Raw genomic sequence first — 14,937 nt, 5'->3', positions numbered from 1 at the left:
TTCACGGTCCATGATGCGTTTTTCATGGCCAGGAATTTGGTAGGGCCCTATTGATAGTCAAAGCCCTCTATGCGATTGGCCCTAGCTATTAAGGAGGTTGGTTCTTTATGATCATGACCTCCCACCAAAGCTTCATTCCACTGGCTCAATGAAACTGTCATTCACTAGGGAGAGGCTCTTGAGTGCAGGCAACAGAACTGCCCCAGGTGCTGGAACTAGACAATGAAGTTCACGGTCACGGGAGGGAGAAAGCCCAGGCACACACAGAACTAAATGTGCAAATCCTATTTTGACTCAACTTTACCTCAGTAATTTCATCACTTCCCCCGCCCTCTCCCAGCGCATACGCACACACACTCACCCTCCCCAGGAACTCACTATGCAATTTCTCCTGGAGGTTGGGAAGGAAGGAAGGAAGAGATTGTTCTTAGTGCTTCAGTTTTTAAATACATGGGAGGTGGTTGGATTCTACAGAAATGGTGGGAAGGGAGTCCTATCAATCTCTACATCAAGTTTAAAAAAAGTGTAAACTCTTAACACTACACTGCTAGCATTCTTAACTGTGCCCTGGAGGAAATACTTCTGGAACTCGGAAAGTAATTCATTATCCATGGGGCCTTTCAGGGCCTGATCCAAATCCCATTGACTTCAATGGAAGGACTCCTATTGACTTTAGTGAGCCTTGGATCAGGCCCAAACTCCTTTTCCTCTCTGCCGACACCACCCAAAAAGTTGCCAGTTAATGAGTGGCAAAATGTGTAGGTGATCAAGTGCTGTGAAAATCCTGTCTTCTAGGTCGTCAACTTATTTTACATAGGCCACAGCAACAGCCATAACTGCTTTAAGTCAGGCATGGGCTAGGTTTGAAGTGGTAAACTCGAGGAAGAATCTTTGGTGTCTCATTACCATATTGCCTTGAGCCATGGAGTGCAATTTTAATTAAACCAAGCAAACCCCCAAACACTGAGTCAAGAATGATTATAACAGTTCTAATTTTGTAAGCACAGCTTGGACACCAAGAGGATAAAATATTTTTCCCTTTGTTTAATTGAAAGTATTATTTCCTTTTTATGTTTCAATGTTACTTTGAAAAGGATGATCCTCTACTGTAATTTTGGGGAGTGTAGGAGAAGAGTGCAGTTGATAAATAAATGTTATTATGACTTTGGCTTAAAACATGGCATGTGAAGTTCAAGATTTCCAAGCAGTATTATTTCTAAGCCTCAGCATGACAGCATTTTCTTTACTTTTCTTTGGAGTTTTATTCATAACAGAAACAGCTCTTTGTTGAAAATTATTAATTGAATATTTTCATCTCTTTTAAGGAGTAGTATCTATTGTTCTGACTTCCCAAGTATTCCTCCAAAGTCCGAGGCAAAAGAATGCCATTTACAGAGGAATCATTATTACGAGTGTACATTTCAGCCTATTTTTCTTTTATCTGGATATACCATGTGGATAGAGATAAAGCACCAACTAGGAACACTTGAATCCCCACCAACCTGTGTCATTCCAGCAGATGTGGGTATGTCAAAATATTTCTTTAATATCTTTCTTCTTCCAATAGTGGTCTTGGACAGCAATGTCTATATGCTGTAGGTGGAGCTGCAAGGTCCTGATTGTAAGACCACTGAAGTCAATGAGACCCTTTCCATTGACTTCAGTGGGCTTTGGATTAGGCCTTAACTTCACACAATACGTTTTCAGCTGAAAGAACCAGTTTTATGTGTTTATCAATTTGTGGCCATTGCAGACACATTTACAAGAAAGACTGGATTTAAAAAAAGGTTGTTAGTTTTTGTTTTTGTGGGTTTTTTTTTTAATTCATGGCATGCAAAAAAGTGCATTTTCAATTATTAGTGGTATGGAAAGGAAGGAATCCTCTCTGACCTTACCTTGAAGTCCCTCCATAGCTCTGCCTCTCTCTGTGCTTGCTCTTATCTTATTGTGTTGTCCTGTGTCCTCTACTGTGCCAGTGATGTCTGTCTTGTTTTTCTGTTACTTTCTACTACAAATGTCTCTTACACTTTCTTCCATGCTGCCTTAAGCATGGAACTGCCTGCCTGAATTGGTCCATAAAGGTTATTGACTACTTTTTCAAACCCTCCTCCAGACACACCTCTGCTCTGAGGTTTACAAGAAATTACCCAGGCACAGATGTCTACGTTTTGTGGCTGCTCGGGGTAGCTGATGGCCTTTAAATAAATAAAAAGATAAAAATAAAAAAATACAAAGAAGATGAAGTTTAGCTGGAGCAACTAGGAATCACTGAGCAGTTGGCTATTACCTCTGTAACTGCTATTCTTATTTCCCCTTTCATCCTTTTGTTTGTCAGATTCACTTGTCGCACCTTGTCTCAAATTACATTGAAAGCTTTTAGGGTCAGGGACTGTCTCTTACTGTGCTTGTAGAATGCCGTGCACAGTGGGACCAAAATCCTGACTGGGGCCTCTAGGCACAGTACAAAGGAAAACTAATAATGCTAACCTGAAAGAGAATTGATCACCTAGTTTCATTCACAGGCTGATGATGTTCACTGGACAGTGTTTCATCTGATGTATATTTCTAAACAGACCCCAACTAATATTTCAAGATTAGTACTAAGGAGAGGGAATAATTATACATCCACTTAGAAACCGTGTGGCAAACTCATGTTGCAGTGACTTCAGGGACCATGGGTGAGTTGGGCCCCACGGATTTGAATGTTTTACTTTCACTCAAATGTTACAGGGTTCACATTTGCTTAGAAGAGGCTTTAAAAAAGGAGCAGAAATAGAAAAGAGAAGAGAGACTACTGAAAAAATAAACTATAAATACTAAAAGGAGTACTTGTGGTACCTTAGAGACTGGCATAAGCTTTTGTGAGCTACAGCTCACTTCATCAGATGAAGTGAGCTGTAGCTCACAAAAGTTGATGCTCAAATAAATTTGTTAGTCTCTAAGGTGCCACAAGTACTCCTTTTCTTTTTGCGGATACAGACTTACATGGCTGCTACTCTGAAAACTATACACAGAGGCACTCATTCACCTCAGTATAGCTTTTGGGGGGAAATATGAATGTATTATGAATGTATGAATGTAGCAAGTTAAGGAAGTATGGGCTGGATGAATGCACTACAAGGTGGGTAGAAAGCTGGCTAGATTGTCGGGCTCAACGGGTAGTGATCAATGGCTCCATATCTAGTTGGCAGCCGGTATCAAGTGGAGTGCCCCAAGGGTCGGTCCTGGGGCCGGTTTTGTTCAATATCTTCATAAATGATCTGGAGGATGGTGTGGATTGCACTCTCAGCAAATTTGCGGATGATACTAAACTGGGAGGAGTGGTAGATACGCTGGAGGGGAGGGATAGGATACAGAAAGACCTAGCCAAATTGGAGGATTGGGCCAAAAGAAATCTGATGAGGTTCAATAAGGATAAGTGCAGGGTCCTGCACTTAGGACGGAAGAACCCAATGCACAGCTACAGACTAGGGACCGAATGGCTAGGCAGCAGTTCTGCGGAAAAGGACCTAGGGGTGACAGTGGACGAGAAGCTGGATATGAGTCAGCAGTGTGCCCTTGTTGCCAAGAAGGCCAATGGCATTTTGGGATGTATAAGTAGGGGCATAGCGAGCAGATCGAGGGACGTGATCGTCCCCCTCTATTCGACATTGGTGAGGCCTCATCTGGAGTACTGTGTCCAGTTTTCGGCCCCACACTTCAAGAAGGATGTGGATAAATTGGAGAGAGTCCAGCGAAGGGCAACAAAAATGATTAGGGGACTGGAACACATGAGTTATGAGGAGAGGCTGAGGGAGCTGGGATTGTTTAGCCTGCAGAAGAGAAGAATGAGGGGGGATTTGATAGCTGCTTTTAACTACCTGAAAGGGGGTTCCAAAGAGGATGGCTCTAGACTGTTCTCAATGGTCGCAGATGACAGAACGAGGAGTAATGGTCTCAAGTTGCAGTGGGGAAGGTTTAGATTGGATAATAGGAAAAACTTTTTCACTAAGAGGGTGGTGAAACACTGGAATGCGTTACCTAGGGAGGTGGTAGAATCTCCTTCCTTAGAGGTTTTTAAGGTCAGGCTTGACAAAGCCCTGGCTGGGATGATTTAACTGGGAATTGGTCCTGCTTTGAGCAGGGGGTTGGACTAGATGACCTTCTGGGGTCCCTTCCAACCCTGAGATTCTATGATTCTATGATTCTATCCCTGCATAGCACAGAGTTCCATTCAAACCTCAAACCTTTCCCCATCCCTAATTATGTGCTACCTACTCCTGTAACAACTGATCTATCCCTAAATACCTGTTGAAAAAATAGGGTTTTATTCCTGTTTTAATATCTATGCTATGCATCTGTATATTTTCAGATCTTCTCTTAATTCTCTGCTATGAAGGTTAATAACACACATGCTCCCAAAAAGGTTGCACTCCAAAGTGATACTGGGGAACTGAGCTTTTTGACAGTTCTGCTTTGGGGGCTCAAGTTTTGGCATGTGAGAAGAAACTGCTAGTGAAAACCAATGTTTTGTGATTGACTTCTTCCTGATTGCTCAGCCGGACTGACATAAGAACCATAAAGAGTCTGTGCCTTGAATTTCTTCTAGGCTTAAATTAAAAAAAACAAAACAGCAAATTAAAAACCCCCCAAATGAATAAACATTTCTGTGAAGGCCTTGTGCCCCATATTATTACCTTGAACATTTCATTGTATAGGTCCTAGACTCCCTGGTAGATTAGATTGTTGATCTAGCAAAACACTTAAACACGTGTAACTTTAAGCACGTGTGTGTTCCCATTAAAGCCAATGGGACGCTTCATGTGCTCAAGTGCTTTTGCTATTTCAGGGCCTTACTAAGGTTTCCCCATAGCACCTTTGCAGCAAGCGGTATCCCTTAAGTGGATTTTTTTGATACAGGTGTAGACTGCAGGTTCAATAAACTTTCTTCTGTAACATTAACAGTATACTTTGCTTAAACTTGTCTTGAGGCTACAGGTCAAACCAATGTCTGCTAGGAGTTTTCAGGAATGGTGCCTTTTAAAGTCTACAGAGAAGGTTTACAGTTTGGCCTAGGACTCACCTAGGTCTTAAGCCCCACGTAGGTTTTCCAAAGGACAAAAGAAAGAGTTTTGTATGGGGCAAATTTGTGCTTCACAGAATTTCTGCCCAAATATTTTTCACACATTATATGAAAGCAGAAATAGCATTTTCCCACCCAGCTCTAGTCAATATTTGAAACAAGCACTTCCGTCTTTTTTCAAACTAGACTGTTAAAGTACAGCAAGCATAGAACAGAGTAAAATATTGTGGGATGGTCTACACTACAGCGGGGATCGATGCTCTGAGATCTATCCACTGGCGGTCGATTTAGCGGGTCTAGTAAAGACCCACCAAATTGACTGCAGATCGCTCTCCAGTCGACCCCTGTACTCTACCCCCGACAAGAAGAGTAAGGCAAGTCAATGGGAAATTTTCTTCTGTCGACCTCCTCGCGGTGTAGATCCACGGTAACTCGACCTAAGGTACGTCGACTCCAGCTACGTTATTCATGTAGCTGGAGTTGCGTAGCGTAGTTCGACTTACTGCAGTCATGTAGACATAGCCTCTGTTATGGGAGGAGAAGACCAAATCCACCCAGATAGTAAGACTTCAGCATAAATTAAACCAAATCTTCCATTGCTAGCTAAAATTTAAATGGAGGGAACAATGACCAAAGGAATTGCCCAAGGAACAACCCCAATACATTATGGCCATACCACTTCCCTAAGAGGTTTTGGGATGTAGAAATGTGTTTTACGTTTTGCTTTTTGTATTTGGTTTTCCCAAGCACTACAGAGACAACAAGTTAATGAATGATAGTACAGTGACAGTGTGAGCTAACAATGTGGTCATTTTTGGAGTTCACAAATAGTTTTGAGCATTCAAACATATTTAAACGAGGGCAGTTCAAGGAGGTGGTCCTTTCTAGTTCAAAAACATAATTCAGTCTTTTAATCCTGTTTTGACAAATGTGTTTGCAGATTCTGTTGAAGTTGACGTTAGCGACACTGACATATTGTAATCCTGGCCTTCAATGCTCTTTCTCAGATACTTGTGTACCGTTGCACATAGTGGAGTATGCAGGGCTGTGTTGGTCCTGTACTTATACTGCCTATACAATGTGCCAAAAGAATCTTGCACTTGCCAACACAGCAGCTGCAAGTTACTAAAGTAATCAGACATCAAGAATTATAACATTCAAAAATCAGTCGGAGAACATTTCAGCCTCCCTGGTCACTCAATTACAGACTAAAAGTCACAATTCTTCAACAAAAAAACTTCAAAAACAGACTCCAACGAGAAACTGCAGAACTGGAATTAATTTGCAAACTGGACACCATTAAATTAGGCTTGAATAAGGACTGGGAGTGGATGGGTCATTACACAAAGTAAAAACTATTTCCCCATGCTAATTTCCCCCCTACTGTTACTCACACCTTCTTGTCAACTGTTTGAAATGGGCCATCCTGATTATCACTACAAAAGTTTTTTTCTTCTGCTGATAATAGCCCACCTTAATTGATTAGTCTCGTTAGAGTTGGTATGGCAACATCCATTTTTTCATGTTCTCTGTGTATATATATATCTTCCTATTGTATTTTCCACTGCATGCATCTGATGAAGTGGGCTTTAGCCCATGAAAGCTTATGCTCAAATAAATTCGTTAGTCTCTAATGTGCCACAAGTACTCCTCATTCTTTTTGCTGATACAGACTAACAAGACTATCGCTCTAAAGTAATTTAAGTTCTTAGTAGGATCTAACAGATCAAATATCCATTAGCTTTCAGGCAGAGGAGAGTACTCCTAGGATACATACTGTACATCGAGTAGTGCTGGCAAATGAAGGCTTTCAGATATACTTGGCCTGAAGAGTTTTTAAAAGTCTGAGTTATACACTCATGTCATAAAAATAAAGGAAAGGGTAACCACCTTTCTGAATGCGGTGCTATAAAATTCCTCCTGGCCAGAGGCAGAACCCTTTCACCTGTAAAGGGTTAAGAAGCTAAGATAACCTCGCTGGCACCTGACCAAAATGACCAATGAGGAGATAAGATACTTCCAAAGCTGGAGTGGGGGGAAAACAAAGGGTCTGTCTGTCTGTGTGATGCTTTTGCCGGGAACGGATGAGGAATGCAGCCTCAGAAACTCTGTTAAGTTAGTAAGTAATCTAGCTAGAAATGCGTTAGATTTCCTTTTGTTAAATGGCTGGTAAAATAAGCTGTGCTGAATGGAATGTATATTCCTGTTTTTGTGTCTTTTTGTAACTTAAGGTTTTGCCTAAAGGGATTCTCTATGTTTTGAATCTGATTACCGTGAAAGGTATTTACCATCCTGATTTTACAGAGGTGATTCTTTTACTTTTTCTTTAATTAAAATTCTTCTTTTAAGAACCTGATTGCTTTTTCATTGTTCTTAAGACCTAAGGGTTTGGGTCTGTGTTCACCTATGCAAATTGGTGAGGATTTTTTATCAATCCTTCCCCAGGAAAGGGGGTGTAGGGTTTGGGGGAATATTTTGGGGGAAGACGTCTCCAAGTGGGCTCTTTCCCTGTTCTTTGTTTAACACGCTTGGTGGTGGCAGCATAGGGTTCGAGGACAAGGCAAAGTTTGTACCTTGGGGAAGTTTTTAACCTAAGCTGGTAAGAATAAGCTGAGGGGGTCTTTCATGCAGGTCCCCACATCTGTACCCTAGAGTTCAGAGTGAGGAAGGAACCTTGACATGGTGGCAGAGCGGTGGGATCATTTTGAGATTTTTTTGAGATCATTTTGAACCAGAAGCACAGCAGGATTTTAAAAGGTTTTGTAAAAGAGGATTGCAGCTGTAAATTCTGTGTCTCTGCCTGAGGGACAGAGCAGCAAGCATAACAAAGTGATTTTTCTTTTTTGAGCTGGGGTTTTCTCTACCTAAAGGCAGGGTAGTTAACCTCCTGCAGGGAAATTCACAAGTTTTTCACAGACCTGAAGAGGTTTTTTTTTTTGTTTTTTTTTTAAAGCTAAGAGCAGCTAGAGGGTTTTCTGTCTATTTGCCTGGAGACAGAGGTGTTAGTTTTGTTTTTTTTAAGGATTTTTCTGTAGGCTGAGAATAGCTATCAGAGAACATAGGTATCACATTACAGCACAGCAAAATTTTACAAGCCAGGTTTTTTGTTTTGTTTTGTGGTTTTCTTTCTAACTCTTGGGTGTAAAGTTAGTTAAAAACAGAGAAGCTAGGATGACAGAAACCAAGGCGCAACACAAACTGGAGTTAACCAGACTGGAGGCAGTGAAAGAGGCAGAAAAAGCCCAGGAGGCTGCCCACAGGAGAGCTATGAAGGCAGCGAATGAGGCAGAGAAAGCCCAAGAGGCTGCCCACAGGAGAGCTATGGAGGCAAAGGAAAAAGAAATGGAGGCAAAGGAAAAAGAGCGAAAGCATGCCCTGGACATGGAGAAGGCAAAGGCTCAGCAGAATATACCAACAAACCCTAGCAATCCTTCTCCAGATACTGCTTCCCATCCCAGAAAGTTCCCCACCTACAAGGCAGGCAATGATACTGAGGCCTTCTTAGAAAACTTTGAAAGGGCCTGCCTTGGGTACAGCATCTCTACAGACTAGTACATGGTAGAGCTGAGGCCGCAGCTCAGTGGACCCTTAGCAGAGGTGGCAGCTGAAATACCTAAAGAACACATGAACAAGTATGAACTGTTTAAAACCCAGGCGAGAGTCAGAATGGGGCTAACACCCGAGCATTCCTGTCAGTGGTTCAGAGCCCTAAGGTGGAAACCAGACGTGTCATTTACCCGATATGCCCACCACATTGTGAAACATTGGGATGCCTGGATATCAGGAGCAAGTGTTAAATCTCCAGAAGAGTTGCCCTTCCTAATGCAAATAGAGCAGTTCTCAGAGGGTGTTCCTGAGGAAATAGAAAGATACATCCTAGATGGGAAGCCCACAACTGTAATTGAGGCAGGGGAGATTGGAGCCAAATGGGTGGAGGTGGCAGAAAAGAAAAAAAACTAGTAGCAGTTGGGGCGAATATCAGAAGGGGCAACTGGAAACAAAACCCTATCACTGGGGGCAACCGAAGGCCCCACCTACATCCCAAGGAAAACCCCAGACACCTTATCGTCTCACCACACCATTCTCCAGCAACCCACCTCGCCCCAGTGACCAGCCAACTGGGCGATGTTTTAAATCTAATGAGCTGGGGCATGTGAAGGCCAACTTCCCCAAGAACCCCAACAGATTACAGTTCATTGCACCGGGGACACACCAAAGGTCCTCAGGCCCAGATGCCTCCCAGATACCCTTAGAGCAAAGGGAAACTGTGAGTGTGGGCGGGAAGAAGGTTACAGCATGGAGGGACACTGGAGTGCAGGTGTCAGCTATCCATCAATCCTTAGTGGACCCCAACTTAATCAACCCAGAGGCCCATGTGATGATTCAATCCTTCAAGTCCAACTCTTTCGATCTGCCTACAGCCAAGTTACCTGTCCAGTACAAGGGCTGGTCAGGAATGTGGACTTTTGCAGTCTATGATGATTACCCCATTCCCATGCTGCTGGGGGAAGACTTGGCCAACCAGGTAAAGCTGGCCAAGAGGGTGGGAATGGTCACCCGCAGCCAGACTAAGCAAGCTTCCACACCTATCCCTGTTCCTGAGCCTTCCACCAGGGCCCCGTCTGTGTTACCAGAGACCCACATGGAGGTGGTGGAACTGGATCCTCTGCCAAAAACTGCAATGGCAGTAGTGGATCCAGTCCCAGAGACCCAGCCCAAGCCAGTCCCCGAACTGAAACTGGCGAAGCAACCAGCACCAGAACCATTGCCAGCACTGAGTCCAGCGCTTGCAACCCCATCTACAGCTCCAACACCAGAGGGCACCACCGAGCTTGCACTGGCAGCAGCAGCAGATGACCCAACACAAGAGGCTCAGCCAGAGCCTGAAATACCCCATAGTGCACCAGCGGAGAGTGGTTCACCATCAACGGAAACAGCCCCATCACCTGCATCGCTTCCAGAGGGACCAAGCCTAGGTCCACAATCCAATGAGGAACTGATGTCTCCAGCATCAAGGGAACAGTTCCAGACTGAACAGGAAGCAGATGAAAGCCTCCAGAAAGCTTGGATGGCGGCATGGAGCAACCCACCGTCTCTCAGCTCTTCTAATTGATCCAGGTTTGTTGTAGAAAAAGGACTTTTATACAGGGAAACTCTTTCTGGTGGACACCAGGAAGACTGGCATCCTCAGAGACAGTTGGTAGTTACAACTGAGTACCAGGTAAAGCTATTAAGCTTAGCCCACAATCATCCTAGTGGCCATGCTGAGGTGAACAGAACCAAAGACCATTTGGGAAAGTGATTCCACTGGGAGGGAATGGGCAAAAATGTTTCTACCTATGTCTGGTCTTGTGAGGTGTGCCAAAGAGTGGGAAAATCCCAAGACCAGGTCAAAGCCCCTCTACAGCCACTCTCCATCATTGAGGTTCCATTTCAGCGAGTAGCTGTGGATATTCTGCGTCCTTTTCTGAAAAAGACACCCAGAGCAAAGCAGTACATACTGACTTTCATGGATTTTGCCACCCGATGGCCAGAAGCAGTAGCTCTAAGCAACACTAGGGCTAAAAGTGTGTGTCAGGCACTAACGGACATTTTTGCCAGGGTAGGTTGGCCCTTCGACATCATCACAGATGCAGGAACTAATTTTCTGGCAGGAACTATGGAAAGCCTTTGGGAAGCTCATGGGGTGAATCACTTGGTTGCCACACCTTACCATCATCAAACAAATGGCCTAGTGGAGAAGTTTAATGGAACTTTGGGGGGCCATGATATGTAAACTCGTAAATGAGCACTCCAATGATTGGGACTTAGTGTTGCAGCAGTTGGTCTTTGCCTACAGAGCTGTACCACATCCCAGTTTAGGGTTTTCACCATTTGAACTTGTATATGGCTGCGAGATTAAGGTGCCATTACAGATGGTGAAGCAGCAATGGGAGGGGTTTACACCTTCTCCAGGAACTAACATTCTGGACTTTGTAACCAATCTACAAAACACCCTCTGAACTCCTTTAGCCCTTGCTAAAGAAAACCTACAGGATGCTCAAAAAGAGCAAAAAGCCTGGTATGATAAACATGCCAGAGAGTGTTCCTTCGAAGTAGGGGACCAGGTCATGGTCTTAAAGGCACTCCAGGCTGATAAAATGGAAGTGTCGTGGGAAGGGCCATTCACGGTCCAAGAGCACCTGGGAGCTGTTAATTATCTCATGGCATTCCCCACCTCCAACCGAAAGCCTAAGATGTACCATATTAATTCTCTAAAGCCCTTTTATTCCAGAGAATTAAAGGTTTGTCAGTTTACAGCTCAGGGAGGAGATAATGCTGAGTGGCCTGAAGGTGTCTACTACGAAGGGAAAAGTGTTGGTGGCGTGGAAGAGGTGAACCTCTCCATGACCCTTGGGTGTATGCAGCGACAGCAGATCAGGAATCTGTGCACTAGCTATGCGCCGACGTTCTCAGCCACCCCAAGACTGACTGAACGGGCATATCATTCCATTGACACAGGTAATGCTCACCCAATTAGAGCCCAATCTTACCGGGTGTCTCCTCAAGCTAAAACTGCTATAGATCGGGAGATCCAGGATATGCTACAGATGGGTGTAATCCACCCCTCTGGCAGTGCATGGGCATCTCCAGTGGTTCTAGTTCCCAAACCAGATGGGGAGATACGTTTTTGCATGGACTACTGTAAGCTAAATGCCGTAACTCACCCAGACAACTATCCAATGCCATGCACAGATAAACTATTGGAGAAACTGGGACGGGCCCAGTTCATCTCTACCTTGGACTTAACCAAGGGGTACTGGCAGGTACCGCTAGATGAATCCACCAAGGAAAGGTCAGTCTTCACCACACATGTCGGGCTGTATGAATTTAATCTGCTCCCTTTTGGGCTGCGAAATGCACCAGCCACCTTCCAAAGACTTGTAGATGATCTCCTAGCAGGATTGGGAGAATATGCAGTCGCCTACCTTGACGATGTGGCCATATTTTCAGATTCCTGGGCAGAACACCTGGAACATCTACAAAAAGTCTTTGAGCGCATAAGGGAGGCAGGACTAACTGTTAAGGCTAAGAAGTGTCAAATAGGCCTAAACAGAGTGACTTATTTTTGACACCAGGTGGGTCAAGAAACTATCAACCCCCTACAGGCCAAAGTGGATGCTATCCAAAAGTGGTGTGTCCCAAAGTCAAAGAAACAGGTCCAATCCTTCTTAGGTTTGGCTGGATATTACAGGTGATTTGTACCGCAATACAGCCAAATCGCCGCCCCACTGACAGACCTAACCAAAAAGAAACAGCCAAATGCAGTTCAGTGGACTGAAGAGTGCCAGAAGGCCTTTAACAAGCTTAAAGCGACACTCATGTCTGACCCTGTGCTAAGGGCCCCAGACTTTGACAAACCGTTCCTAGTAACTACAGATGCGTCCGAGCATGATGTGGGAGCAGTTTTAATGCAGGAAGGACCGAATCAAGAATTCCATCCAGTCGTGTTTCTCAGCAAGAAGCTGTCTGAGAGGGAAAGCAACTGGTCAATCAGTGAAAAGGAATATTACGCTATTGTCCACACTCTGGAAAAGCTACGCCCATACGTTTGGGGACGGCGTTTCCACCTGCAAACCAACCATGCTGCACTACAGTGGCTTCATACTGCCACAGGAAATAACAAAAAACATATTTGGTGGGGTTTAGCTCTCCAAGATTTTTATTTCAACATACAACACATCTCAGGAGCTTCTAACAAAGTGGCTGATGCACTCTCCCATGAAAGTTTCCCAGAATCAACTGGTTAAAATCGTCCTTGAGATGTGGGAAATTTTGTTAGTCTTTATACAGTTGGTAGTATATTTAGAGGTGCATGTGTCTTATTAATTCTGTTTTCTCCTAGAGCTCCAGGAAGAAATCACAGCCTGTGTTTTCACCCTATCTGTGATTTGGGGGGCGTGTCATATAAAAATAAAGGGAAGGGTAACCACCTTTCTGTATACGGTGCTATAAAATCCCTCCTGGCCAGAGGCAGAACCCTTTCACCTGTAAAGGGTTAAGAAGCTAAGATAACCTCGCTGGCACCTGACCAAAATGACCAATGAGGAGACAAGATACTTTCAGAGCTGGAGTGGGGGGGGGAACAAAGGGTCTGTCTGTCTGTGTGATGCTTTTGCCGGGAACAGATCAGGAATGCAGTCTCAGAAACTCTGTTAAGTTAGTAAGTAATCTAGCTAGAAATGCGTTAGATTTCCTTTTGTTAAATGGCTGGTAAAATAAGCTGAGCTGAATGGAATGTACATTGAGGAGCGCTGGCAAATGAAGGCTTTCAGATATACTTGGCCTGAAGAGTTTTTAAAAGTCTGAGTTATACACTCATCACTCTAAATACAGTAGAGATAAGATAAAGCTGTTGAGCTACAGTGAGTGAAGCATGCTCTGCACCGTACTGCCAACAAAGTGGTCATTCTAGTTCTCCTTACCCTTTTGTTTTATTGCTTCTTAGTAGGGTTGCTCAAAGAACTTTGAACAAAACATTCTCTTGTTGTAAAATGGGGCATCGTTGAAATTGAAATTTTCCATAGGAAAAGAGCAATTTTGGCAGAGGTTTCCATCTGGAAAATCAAAACATGTAATTTCAGGTTGACTCCATATTAGTTTCTACTTCTGCCTGAGCCACTGCTGTGCGTCATGGGAGTTGTAATTCTGGGTTAGTCATGCCCCCATTTTCCCCTTTGGCCCCCGGTCTCTAGCCCTACTTCATCTTCCACGATGCCCCTCTGCAAGCTCCCTGTAGTAGAGTCTCCAGGAGGCAGCCTGGAAGCTGAAATGGATGCAGACATCAATGCTGACTTGACCCCACGTGAAACGAAGATAAACCAAAATGAAATGTTTTGACATTTCCGAATTGAAATTTTTCTGAATTTTTCATTCTGTGGAAAAAGTTTTGATATATCAGCTTTTTGTCCTGATGTGGGGCAATATCTCAGGGACAGACATTCAATTTGTCAATTACAGTTGAGTTACATCTGTAGTGAATGAGTAAGCAAACCTGTATGGTGCACTAGACATTAAACTGAGAAGATTTTGATTTGATAAACCTGAGAAAATCTGGAATAACCCCTGATATCAGAGGAGAATTTGCATTGCTGTAGCTAAGATCACAATACAGTCCAATGTAGAGGAGAAAAATAGAATATTAGATATTTCAGAGTCTACATTTCAGTGGCTTTTTCTCTTCAATTTTCTAGTGAAGCCGTTTCCTCCCTCTAACGTTAAGGCAGAAATCGCCAAGAATGTTGGGCTGCTGAATGTGAGCTGGACAAACCCAGCATTTTCGAACAGCGATCTTAAGTTTCAGATTCGGTACTCTGTGAACAAGGAAGAAATATTGTGGGAGGTACTATTATATTTAATACAAAATAATGTTTTCATCCTTGCAGTGTTTGTGCATGCAAAGTCCATGTCAATCAACCAATGTATGTTGAATTCGTTCTAAATGATAAAGTATTTTAGTTTGCAATAGAATTTATTTTCTGCAGCAAAATTATATTAGTGGGCTGTCTTTTTCATTGGACTCAGTGGCAGGAGGTCTGAATATACCAGTTTGAGGAATTAAGATCTCAGTCAGATGCCTAGAAAACTGTGTGGTGTTCCTAATCTAAGTATTTTTAATTCTTTTGCAGATATTTGAGGTTTCAAATGCACCAACAAGATCAGCCATGATAAAGGTACTGGACCTTTGTGTTGTATATATTGTTCAGGTGCGCTGCAGTGGACTAGATGGATTAGGTTACTGGAGTGATTGGAGTAAACCAGCGTATACCATTGTACAGGATATCCAAGGTGCGTGTAGTTTGTAAATATACTCTGAAGATTATAGTTTTATGTAT

At 43.4% G+C, this 14,937-nt stretch overlaps 1 protein-coding gene across 1 annotated transcript in view; it reads left to right on the top strand.

Moving 5' to 3' along the window:
• LEPR (leptin receptor) overlaps positions 1-14,937 on the top strand; it is a 61,791-nt gene that overhangs the window by 32,472 nt on the left and 14,382 nt on the right. The window contains exons 9-11 of the mRNA XM_073358245.2: positions 1,326-1,525; positions 14,296-14,444; positions 14,731-14,890. Coding sequence (XP_073214346.1) covers positions 1,326-1,525; positions 14,296-14,444; positions 14,731-14,890 — 509 coding nt within the window. The remainder of the gene's footprint in view (positions 1-1,325; positions 1,526-14,295; positions 14,445-14,730; positions 14,891-14,937) is intronic.

The sequence above is a fragment of the Lepidochelys kempii genome, chromosome 8, assembly GCF_965140285.1.
Source record: "Lepidochelys kempii isolate rLepKem1 chromosome 8, rLepKem1.hap1, whole genome shotgun sequence".
Taxonomy (NCBI): domain Eukaryota; kingdom Metazoa; phylum Chordata; order Testudines; family Cheloniidae; genus Lepidochelys; species Lepidochelys kempii.
This window is presented reverse-complemented; position numbering and strand designations above follow the sequence as displayed.